This window comes from Anolis sagrei, chromosome 3 (assembly GCF_037176765.1).
Source record: "Anolis sagrei isolate rAnoSag1 chromosome 3, rAnoSag1.mat, whole genome shotgun sequence".
Lineage (NCBI taxonomy): Eukaryota > Metazoa > Chordata > Lepidosauria > Squamata > Dactyloidae > Anolis > Anolis sagrei.
In genome coordinates this window covers 22,333,286-22,345,668 of record NC_090023.1, presented here as the reverse complement: position 1 = coordinate 22,345,668, position 12,383 = coordinate 22,333,286, and the positions used below count along the sequence as shown (strand labels likewise).

Sequence of the window (12,383 nt, the reverse complement as noted above, 5' to 3'; positions counted from 1 at the left end):
TGTACTTCAATAGCTTCCTATGATAGTCATCGTCAGGAGAAAAAAAAACTCAACAGTCCACGTGTTTTCCACATGCCAAGTTAAGACCATAACAGAAAATGATAGTTACAAGATTCCAGAAAGAGACAGGCTTTTAGAGGGTAACTCAACTTTTTCTTAAGTACCTTATTTACTCGTGTGTCTAGAAAGTTTAGTCAAAACCTCAATACAAATAACAAAGGTCAACTTATCCAAGAGTAAATGTGACTATCTTAAAAGTCAAAATCAAAAAAGAAATCACCTCCTTTTCTGAGTGGAATAGTAAAAGGGAAGTGGTTAGTCCTCCCCATAAGAACCTAAAATAAGCAACCCTCTCTATTATTATCTCTATTATTCCTCATGTTCCATCTGAACATGTGGAAGAGCTTCCTAACTGTGAGAGCCGTTCAGCAGTGGAACTCTCTGCCCCGGAGTGTGGTGGAGGCTCCTTCTTTGGAAGCTTTTAAACAGAGGCTGGATGACCATCTGTCAGGGGTGATTTGAATGCAATATTCCTGCTTCTTGGCAGGGGGTTGGACTGGATGGCCCATGAGGTCTCTTCCAACTCTTTGATTCTATGATTATTTGCCCTATGGTGCCACTTCTGAACTTTTTGAATATCTGGGAAAATGGCACTGTGGCCAAGGTGGCTGTCTCCAAATCATCACTGGTGCTTTCCACTGTCTACAGAATGACTCTCAACTTATCCATGTTTCATAACAAAATCCACAGCTTTGGCCTCAGAAACCTGCCCTTGACTTATACGTGAGTTAGACTTATAGATTAGTATGTATGACATGCACTATAACTGCCATCATCAAATAGGTGTGCTCTAACCTATGCACATAGTAGAGTCTTTCTCGCAAACAGATTTAGCTGTTGGCCACATCCCTAAACAAACATGAGTTTGTTACATATTTGCATTATGGACACTTCATATAAATCCTTCATATGACACCTAGAAGTGGCCAGTCACAGGTGAACTCATACACCTTCCACATCTAGGAAGTCTTTATTCTGCAGCTGCTTTTCTGACAAAATTAATATCTTGCCTTCTCAAATAAATGTTCTGACCCCAGTGAAAAATTCCTTTATTTCCCAAATTTCTAGCATCACATTTGACCATTTAGAAATTGACTTTCGTTAGCAAAGAAAAAAGGTAGGCAAAATTAACAAGGGAAGGTGAACATTAAGTAAACGAGTTCTAGATTTTCAGGGCCTTGCCATCTACCATGTTAGATTCACTGGAGGCCATAAATCTTTCTTGGAGGGCAAAGGTCCCATTTTGCCCTTGCCATAGCTATAATTCAGCATTAATCCTCTTGCTTTGAGAAAGGAATGACATCTGCAAGCCAAACCTAGGTATCTTAAGGAACACGACCTATAAACTACACAGCACACTCTACTTCTGACCCAATCAAATACGGTACCCAACTATAATGTTATTATTTGTGACTGTAAGCTCCTATTTTTTCTGTCTTTTGATATGCCTTACCACTGAGCACCATGTATGTAATGCAGGGAAGGAAGATAAACCACAGAGGAACTTTTCTATCCATTTTGATTTTTGTAAGCCACTTTGAGTCTGTCCCAAGAAAAGGGCAGGATAATGATAATAGTAATAACAATAGCTGTCAGTCTGGAATATCAGTATGTAAAGCGATCTTGTAGTACCTTGAGACTGAGAATACAAAATTGGCAGTATAAGAATTCCATACAAATACCGACTAGGAGCATGTCCCTGAATTTAAACTACAAATCCCAGGATTCCACAGCACTGAGCTTAGGAAGTTCAAGTGATGTGAAAGTGCATTAATTCTACAGTGTAGAGCCACACAAACCAATATTATGTATGCTGTCTAGCCATAGCATGTGCCTGAACTCCCAACTGCAAACCCCAGGATTTCAAAGCCTTGAATCATGGCAGTAAGGACAGTTTCATCTACACTGATGATCGTGCCATCACCGCTCACATAGGGAGCTTTGAAATGGTTGTACAGAAGCTCTCCAAAGTTTTAGGTGCTCTTACTGCCTATTACAGGGAAACCAAGCTGATTCCCAATCCATCTAAAATGCAGAAGTGTGCTTTTCATCTTAAGAACAGACAAGCATATCGAGCTCTGAGGATGACCTGCGAAGGAATCCCACTGGAGCATTGCAGCCCACCAAAATATTTGGGAGTCATTCTGGATCATGCTCTGACTTATAAGGAGCACTGCTTGAATATCAAGCAAAAACTGGGCGCTAGAAATAATATCATATAAAAGCTGACTGGCACAACCTAGGGATCACAAACAGTCACAGTGAAGACCTCTGCCTCAGCACTTTGCTACTCTGCTGGTGAGTATGCATGCCCAGTGTGGAATACATCTCACCATGTTAAAACAGTGGATGTGGCTCTTAATGAGACATGCTGCATTATCACAGGATGTCTATGCCCAACACAACTGGAAAAATTATACGGTATTGCACCATTTGACATCTGCCAGGAAGTAGCAGCCAATAATGAAAGCACCAAGGCAGTGACCTCTTCGGCCCATCCGCTATTCAGATATCAGCCAGCATGCCAATTCCTTAAATCAAGAAATAGTTTTCTAAGATCTACAGAGATACTCGCAGGAACACCTCAGCAAGCGAGAGTCCAAAAGTGGCAGGATAAAAACAAATTCATGGCTGTTACCAAATGAGAGACCCCCCCAGGGCACACAGAAGACTGGGTGACTTGGAATGAGCTGAATAGACTGTGCTCTGGCACCATGAGATGCAGAGCCAGCCTTAAGAAATGGGGCCACAAAGTGGAGTCCACAACATGCGCGTGTGGAGGAGAGAAAGCCACAAACCACCTACTACAATGCAGTCTGAGTCCTACCACATGCATAATGGGGGACCTTCTCACAGCAACACCAGAGGCACTCCAAGTAGCCAGCTACTGGTCAAAGGACATTTAGTATAATGCCAAGTTTGTGTGTGTTTTAAATACATTTTAACTGTATCCTCAATTTGCTTCTGAAACAATAAAATAAATGCAAGTTGTAGTTTTAGAAGGTGTTTAACTTTCTGTTTCAAAGAATGCAGGTTGCTTCACCAAACTACACATCCCCAGGATTCCTTAGCATTCGGCCATGGCAGTAAAAGCGGTGTCAAACTGCATTCATTCTCCAGCATGCCTTCCTCCCATACTGAAAACTGAAGCTAGTCTTAATGGGTGCACTGGTGGTATACGTGATATATTGTCAAAGCAATATGAAAGTGCATTCATTCCACAGGGCAGATGCAGCCACACAATTACAAATACTATTTATCCTGCCTACTAGGAGCATGTTGGAGCCCCTGGTGGTGTAGCAGGTTAAACCACTGAGCCGCTAAACTTGCTTACTGAAAGGTCAGTGGTTCAAAGCAGGGTGAGCTCTCACTGTTTATTTCAGTTTCTGCCTACCTAGCAGTTCGAAAACATGCAAATGTGAGTAGATCAATAGTTACCGCTTCGGTGGGAAGGTAACAGCACTCCATGCAGTCATGCTGGCCACATGACCTTGGAAGTGTCTATGGACAACTCCAGCTCTTCGGCTTAGAAATGGAGATAAGCACCACATGACTAGACTTAATGCCAAGGGGAAACCTTTTCCTTAGGAGCATGTCCCTGAATTCCAAACTACAAATGCCAGGATTCTACAGTACTGAGCCAGAGCAGTACGAGTGATGTGAAAGTGCATTAATTCTACAGTGTAGAGACACACAAACCAATATTTTTTGTGTTATCTACCAAAGCATGCACCTGAACTCCCAACTGCAAAGCCTAGGATTTCATAGCCTTGAGCCATGGCAGTTCAAGTTGTTTCAAATTGCATTTCATTCCAGTGTGTACATGTACCCATACACACAAATGATCTTTCTGCTGCATACCCAGAACATATGTCCGAATTTCTGTTTCAGAACAAGGGAAAGGAATTGAATGTTTAGTTTGAGTTGGGGTTTAATGGGAGTATTAGTAGTTTAAGTGACAACAAGTCTTGTGAAAGTGCATTCACTCTACAGCAGTGTTTTACAACCTGGGGGTTGGGACCCCTGGGGGTCCTGACCCTGGGGGGTCATGAGGGGGTATCAGAGGGGTCGCCAAGACCATCAGAAAACACAGTAATTTCTGTTAGTCATGCAGGTTCAGTGTGGGAAGTTTGGCCCAATTCAGTGTGGGGTCCAGAATGCAATTTGATTGTAGGTGAACTATAAATCCCAGCAACTACAACTCCCAAATGACAAAATCAATCCCTCCCAACTCCACCAGTACAACTCCCAGAAATTCCAACCACTTCACCAGCTACATTTAAATACATGTATAACAATTGGGAACCCCCGGTGGCGCAGTGGGTTAAAGCGCTGAGCTTGTTGACCGAAAGGTCACAGGATCGATTCCGGGGAGTGGCGTGACCTTCTGTTGTCAGCCCTAGCTTCTGCCAACCTAGCAGTTCAAAAGCATGCAAATGTGAGTAGATCAATAGGTACCACTCCGGCGGGAAGGTAATGGCGCTCCATGCAGTCATGCTGGCCACATGACCTTGGAGGTGTCTACGGACAACGCCGGTTCTTCGTCTTAGAAATGGAGATGAGCACCACACCCCAGAGTCAGACATGACTGGACTTAATGTCAGGGGACAACCTTTACCTTTACCTTTTACAACTCCCAAATGTCAAGGTCTGTTTTCCTCAAACTCCACCAGTGTTCACATTTGGACATATTGAGTATTTGTGCCAAACTTGGTCCAGATGCATCATTGTTTGTGTTCACAGTGCTCTCTGGATGTAGGTGAACTCCAACTCCAAAACTCAAGATCAGTGTCCACCAAAGCCTTCCTGTATTTTCTGTTGGTCATGGGAGTTCTGTGTGCCAGGTTTGGTTCAATTCGATCATTGGTGGCATTCAGAATGCTCTTTGATTGTAGGTCAACTATAAATCCCAGCAACTACAACTCCCAAACGACAAAATCAATACCCCACAACACCACAAGTACTAAAATTTGGGCATATTGGGTATAAGTGCCCTGGATTTCATAGCCTTGAGCCTTGGCAATTCAAGTGGTGGCAAACTACAGTGTGGTGGCAAAAATAAATAAATTCTGCCTACGTTTAAGTGACAGCAAAAAAAAAGCCAATGGGATTTTGGCCTGCATCAATAGGAGCATAGTGTCTAGATCTAGGGAAGTAATGCTACCCCTCTACTCCACTTTGGTTAGACCACACCTGGAATATTGTGTCCAATTCTGGGCACCACAACTCAAGAGAGATATTGACAAACTGGAATGTGTCCAGAGGAGGGCGACTAAAATTATCAAGGTCTGGAGAACAAGCCCTATGAGGAGCGGCTTAAGGAGCTGGGCATGTTTAGCCTGAAGAAGAGAAGGCTGAGAGGAGATATGATAGCCATGTATAAATATGTGAAAGGAAGCCACAGGGAGGAGGGAGCAAGCTTGTTTTCTGCTTCCCTGGAGACTAGGACGCGGAACAATGGCTTCAAACTACAAGAGAGGAGATTCCATCTGAACACGAGGAAGAACTTCCTGACTGTGAGAGCCGTTCAGCAGTGGAACTCTCTGCCCCGGAGTGTGGTGGAGGCTCCTTCTTTGGAAGCTTTTAAACAGAGGCTGGATGGCCATCTGTCAGGGGTGGTTTGGATGCAATATTCCTGCTTCTTGGCAGGGGGTTGGACTGGATGGCCCATGAGGTCTCTTCCAACTCTTTGATTCTATGATTCTATACATGCACCCATACACAGAAATGATCTTTATGGTATTGTAGAAGGCTTTCATGGCTGGAATCACTAGGTTCTTGTGGGTTTTTTCGGGTTATATGGCCATGTTCTAGAGGCATTTCTCCTGACGTTTCGCCTGTATCTATGGCAAGCATCCTCAGAGGTGAGCTCAGATCCTCACCTCTGAGGATGCTTGCCATAGATACAGGCGAAACGTCAGGAGAAATGCCTCTAGAACATGGCCATATAGCCCGAAAAAATCCACAAGAACCTAGATCTTTATGGTACATACCCAGAGCATGTGTCTGAATTCCTGCCCCAGAACAAGCGAAAGGAATGGAATGTTTACTTTGAGTTGGGGTTTCATGGGAGTATTAGTAGCTTAAGTGATATCAAGCGTTGTGAAAGTGCATTCAGTTTACAGTGTGGATGCACCTTTGTTTTGCCAGTTGAGCACCACATTAACTGCCCTGTCTATGCAGTACACACACACAAGTACTTTCCCAACTGCTTCCCATGCGCCTGGAGTGGATTCCCGTCCCAGAACAAGGCAAAGCAAAGGAATGTTTGTTAGGGAAGGAAGAACTTTGTCTGCTTCCAGCAGGGGAGCCCTTCCACCGGGTCCATTCAAACAAAAGAGCAGCCTCTCCCTCTCCCCTCCCCGGCCCAAGCCCAACCCAGCCTGACTCCCCTACTCACTCCGGAGCGCCCCGATGAGCAGGCTGCCGTCCTTAATGAGCTCCTTAATGAACTTGTTGGTCCTCTCCAGCTCCACCTCGTGACATTTCAGCCTCTCCCTGAAGTCGGGGCTATCCAGGTAGGAATCGCTGAACTCCAGCGTGGGCAGCCCCATCGCGGCCCAGGAGGAAGGAAGCCCACTCAAGCCAACGAGGAGGAGGCCAAGCCCACCGATCCCGAGCCGCACTCGCGGCACTCGCGTCCAGGCGAAGTCTTCCTTTCCTTCCTTCCTTCCGCCTCTCCAAACCCAAGCCGAGAAAGTTGTCAGCTGGTTACATGGTGGCGCCGAGAGCGCATCGGCGGAGCTTGCTTCCGGCTGGGGCTGTCCCTTGGAGTTTCTCCTCACTGGCCCGGGAGGAGGGGAAGAAAAAAAAAAAAGGGGGGGGGATCTCAGCTGAAGCCTCTCCTCCCTCCCAGGCTCGGGTCAAGAGGCAGAGAGAAGGAGGAGGAGGAGGAAAAGAAGGGAAAAGGAGAGAAAGCGCACTCACTCCCTCACTCCTTCACTCCCTGCGCTCGCTTGCTTCCCAGGTTTTGCCCCCGAGCCAGTCTCTCTCTCCCCCCTCTTGCCACGCCCCCTCCAGGCTTTAAAAGGGGCCACCCACTGGCCCCAAACTAGACCCTCCCTCCTCTTCTTCTTCCTCCTAGGTGCATCTCTGCTGTAGGACAGGCACGGGCAAAGTTGGACCCTCCTTCCAGGTGTTTTGGACTTCAACTCCCACCATTCCTAACAAGGCTTCCCTCATATCAGACCTTCTTATACCAAGTCTTCCTCATATTGAAACCTTTCTCACAAGGAGGCATTTTTACTCTTCTCAGAAAAGGAAGGGGCCTGAGACTGTTAGGAATGCCTCAGTGTGAAAAAGGTTTCAGTATGAGGAAGACCTGATATGAGGGAAGCCTTGTGTGAGAAAGCACCAGTGTGGAGGCTGCTGTGTGTAAAGCTACAAAGTCTTTAGCAGGTATGGGCAAATTTCGGCCCTTTAGGTGTTTTGGACTTCACCCCCCACCATTCCTAACAGCCTCAGGCCCCTTCCTTTTCTGAGAAGAGTGAAAATGCCTCAGTGTTTGAAAGGTTTCAGTATGAGGAAGATCTGGTATGAGAGAAGCCTTGTGTGAGATAACACCAGTGTGAAGGCTGCAGCGTGTAAAATTACAAGGTCTTTAGCAAGTATGGGCAAACTCCGGCCCTGCAGGTGTTGTGGACTTCAACTCCCACCATTCCTAACAGTTTCAGGCCCCCTTTCTGAGAAGAGTAAAAATGTCTCAGTGTGAGAAAGGTCTCAGTATGAGGAAGACCTCCTATTAGAGAAGCCTTGTGCGAGAAAGCACCGGCATGAAGACTGCTGTGTGTAAATCTACAAGGTCTTTAGCAGGTATGGGCAAACTCTGGCCTTCTGAGTTATTTGGACTTCAGCTCCCACCATTCCTAACAGCCTCAGGCGCCTTCATTTTCTGAGAAGAGTAAAAATGCCTCAGTGTGAGAGAAGTTTCAATATGAGGAAAACCTGGTATGAGAAGGCCTGGTATGAGAGAACCCTTGTGTGAGAAAGCACCAGTGTGAAGGCTGCTGTGTATAAAGCTACAAGGTCTTTAGCAGATATGGGCAAACGCCGACCCTCCAGGTGTTTTGGACTTCAACTCCCATCATTCCTAACAGCCTCAGGCCCCTTCCTTTTCTGAGAAGAGTAAAAATGCCTCAGTGTTTGAAAGGTTTCAGTATGAGGAAGACCGGGTATGAGAGAAGCCTTGTGTGAGATAACACCAGTGTGAAGGCTGCTGTGTGTAAAATTACAAGGTCTTTAGCAGGTATGTACAAACTCCAGCCCTCCAGGTGTTTTGCACTTCAACTCCCACCATTCCTAACAGCCTCAGCCCCCTTCTTTTTCTGAGAAGAGTAAAAATGCCTGGGTGTGTGAAAGGTTTCAGTATGAGGAAGACCCCCTATGAGAGAAGCCTTGTGTGAGAAAGCACCAGTGTGGAGGCTGCTGTGTGTAAAGCTACAAGCTCTTTAGCAAGTACGGGCAAACTCCAGCCTTCCAGATGTTTTGGACTTCAACTCCCACCATTCCTAACAGCCTCAGGCCCCTTCCTTTTCTGAGAAGAGTAAAAATGTCTCAGTGTTTGAAAGGTTTCAGTATGAGGAAGACCTGGTATGAGAGAAGCCTTGTGTGAGATAACAGTAGTTTGAAGGCTGATGTGTGTAAAATTACAAGGTCTTTAGCAAGTGTGGGCAAACTCCAGCCCTACCGGTGTTTTGCACTTCAACTCCCACCATTCCTAACAGCCTCGGGCCCTTCCATTTCTGAGAAGAATAAAATGTCTCAGTGTGAGAGAAGTTTCAATATGAGAAAGACCTGGTATGAGAAGGCCTGGTATGAGATAAGCCTTTTGTGAGAAAGCACCAGTGTGAAGGCTGGTGTGTGTAAAGCTACAAGGTCTTTAGCAAGTATGGGCAAGCTTCCTACTTACAAACAAGTTCAACTTAAGAATAAATCTACAGGACCTAACTTCTTCATAACTTGGGAACTTCCTGTATGGATGAAAAGTGTTCTTTCCTTTCTGCTTTAGAGATCTCTTGGGGTGCTTCCAGACAGGTCCAGTATCCCAGGATCTGATCCCAGGTTTTCTGTTTATCCCAGATTATCTGGCTGTGGGGACTCATATAATCCAGTTTAGTGCAGAAAACCTGGGATCAGATCCTGGGATATAGGGCTTGTCTGGGCGGGCTCCTTGGTGGTTGTAGAGCATGTTTCAGTTCAAATGTGTGCCCCTTCTGCTTCACAATACAGTACGTAAATCAGATAATTGTGTCTTCTAAACTTTAAGGCCTGTATAAACATAGCTATGTTAGGAGAGCGATAACTTGCTCTTTTGAAGAGTGAAGACACAAACAAACCCCATTCTGGATTTAGGCATTCTTCATATTAAGCAGTGATTGTTACTGTTTCTAGATTTGGCTTTGAAGTATCGAAAATAAATTGACTGTTTTAATAATCATTATGCAACAGTTGCATATAGTATGTTCCCAATACAGATCTCAGCATGTTTAGCCTGAAGAAGAGAAGGCTGAGAGGAGGCATGATGGCCATGTATAAATATGTGAGAGGAAGTCATAGGGAGGAGGGAGCAAGCTTGTTTTCTACTTCCTGGAAACTAGGATGCGGAACAATGGCTTCAAACTACAGGAAAGGAGATTCCATCTGAACATTAGGAAGAACTTCCTCACTGTGAAAGCTGTTCAGCAGTGGAACTCTCTGCTCCAGAGTGTGGTGGAGGCTCCTTCTTTGGAAGCTTTTAAACAGAGGCTGGATGGCCATCTGTTGTAGGTGCCTTGAATGTGCTTTTCCTTCTTGTCAGGAGGTTAGACTGGATGGCCCACGAGGTCTCTTCCAACTCTGTGATTCTATGAGTGGTAGAAACAAAGACACAGAAAAATGTATGGCTGAGTAACATTTGTTGTGACACGTTCTGACTCACAGATTCTGCTGGTAGTCCCTTTACAACGGCCATCAATTGAGGGTTCATCTACAGTTACAGTGTAGAGATAACATAATTTGACATCGCTTTTAACTGCCATGATTCAATGTTATGGAGTCATGGGAGTTGTTGCTTTACAAGGTTCTGTAAGCACATCCGCAAGTTTCTTCAGTACTCAGGGATGCAGTTTACCTGAACCCATGCTGTATTCAGAGGTACTGTGTAGAATCAGGATGTGGTTGCTGAAAGAGCATTGCGGTAAGACAGCATGTACTGTTTTTCTCTTTGCTACTGAAAGCATACTTAGGATTTCAGTTGAAGACTGTATTTTCTTCTAAGGAGCTCCCTTTTTGCTCCTAAGGGCCTTTCCAAACAGCCCTATATCCCAGAATTGTTGTTGTTCATTCGTTCAGTCATCTCCGACTCTTCATGACCTCATGGACCAGCCCACGCCAGAACACCCTGTCGGCCGTCACCACCCCCAGCTCCTTCAAGGTCAGTCCAATCACTTCAAGGATGCCATCCATCCATCTTGCCCTTGGTCGGCCCCTCTTCCTTTTGCCTTCCACTTTCCCCAGCATAATTGCCTTCTCTAGCTTTCCTGTCTCCTCATGATGTGGCCAAAGTACTTCAACTTTGTCTCTACTATCCTTCCCTCCAGAGAGCAGCCGGGCTTTATTTCCTGGAGGATGGACTGGTTGGATCTTCTCGCAGTCCAAGGCACTCTCAGCCCTTTCCTCCAGCACCACAGCTCAAAAGCATCGATCTGCCTTCGCTCAGCCTTCCCTAAGGTCCAGCTCTCACATCCGTAGGTTACTACAGGCAATACCATGGCTTTGACTAGGCGGATCTTTGTTGCCAGTCTGATGTCTCTACTCTTTACTATTTTATCGAGACTGGACATTGCTCTCCTCCCAAGAAGTAAGCATCTTCTGTTTTCCTGGCTGCAGTCTGCATCTGCAGTAATCTTTGCGCCTAGAAATACAAAGTCTGTCACGGCCTCCACATTTTCTCCCTCTATTTTCCAGTTGTCAATCATTCTTGTTGCCATAATCCCAGAATATCAAGGAGGAAAATTCCACCATATCTGCATTGAACTGGGTTATCTAAGTCCACACTCGGATATTGTGGGATTTTCTGCCTTGATATTCTGGGATATAGGGCTATGTGGAAGAGCCCTCAGTTAACTGGTACTCATGCTGTATTTTCTGGTTGTTTGAGAGTTACTATTAAAAATAGGACTAATACTATATACCGTACCACTAACCCTGGTTTGACTTGATATTACAGCAATTAAAAACAAATTAAGACAAATGAAACTTTAACACATTTTCACTATATTATATGTATATAATAATTTTTAAAGAATTAATTCTTCACTTTTTTGCTGGTTGTCTGAGAGTTCCAGTTGCTTGAGTTCTGCTTAACTGAGACCCTTTCTACACTGCCATATAAAATTCAGATCATCTGCTTTGAACTGGATTTTTTTAATTTACGACATTTATATGCCTCCCTTCTCACCCCGAAGGGGGCTCAGAGCAGCTTACAAGGTATATATACATACAATATATTATATTATATTATTAGCATAGTACAATATCAGTATTAAATATTACTATATTTAAAGATTTAAAGATGGCCTCAAAGCCAACCTTTAAAACTCTGGCATAGACACTGAGAACTGGGAAGCCCTGGCCCTTGGGCGCTCCAGCTGGAGGTCAGCTGTGACCAGCAGTGCTGCAGAATTCGAGGAAGCACGAGTGGAGGGTGAAAGAGAGAAACGTGCCAGGAGGAAGGCGCATCAAGCTAACCCCGACCAGGACCGCCTTCCACCTGGAAACCAATGCCCACACTGCGGAAGAAGATGCAGAGTAAGAATAGGGCTCCACAGCCAAATGGAGACCCACAAGGAAACCCATAATGGAAGACCATCTTACTCGTCCAACGAGGGATCGCCTAAGTAAGTAAGTAAGTAATTACTATATTGCACTATACTATATAATACTAATATTGCACTATGCTAATAATTATAATATATTGTATGTTTATATAAAATTGATCATAATATTACAGTACAGTATAATAATTATATGTTTTATATTACATATAATATTACTAATAATATTGCAGTATAGTGGTATAGTGTTGTTGTTCATTCGTTCAGTCGTCTCCGACTCTTCGTGACCTCATGGACCAGCCCACGCCAGAGCTCCCTGTCGGCCATCACCACCCCCAGCTCCTTCAAGGTCAGTCCAGTCACTTGAAGGATGCCATCCATCCATAATATAGTAATATATAATACTGATATTGTGTTGTGCTAATAATATAATATAATAATATTATGAGTCCCCTTCAGGGTGTGAAGGGTGGGATATAAATGTTGAAAATAAATAAATAAAATGTTCTT

At 44.6% G+C, this 12,383-nt stretch overlaps 1 protein-coding gene across 1 annotated transcript in view; it reads right to left on the bottom strand.

The window, feature by feature from the left end:
- Positions 1-7,045, bottom strand: part of ARHGAP42 (Rho GTPase activating protein 42) — a 201,625-nt gene extending 194,580 nt beyond the window's left edge. Inside the window, exon 1 of the mRNA XM_060771073.2 lies at positions 6,461-7,045. Within this exon, the coding sequence (XP_060627056.2) occupies positions 6,461-6,614 (154 nt within the window). The 5' untranslated portion in view covers positions 6,615-7,045. The remainder of the gene's footprint in view (positions 1-6,460) is intronic.
- Between the last annotated feature and the right edge of the window lie 5,338 nt (positions 7,046-12,383).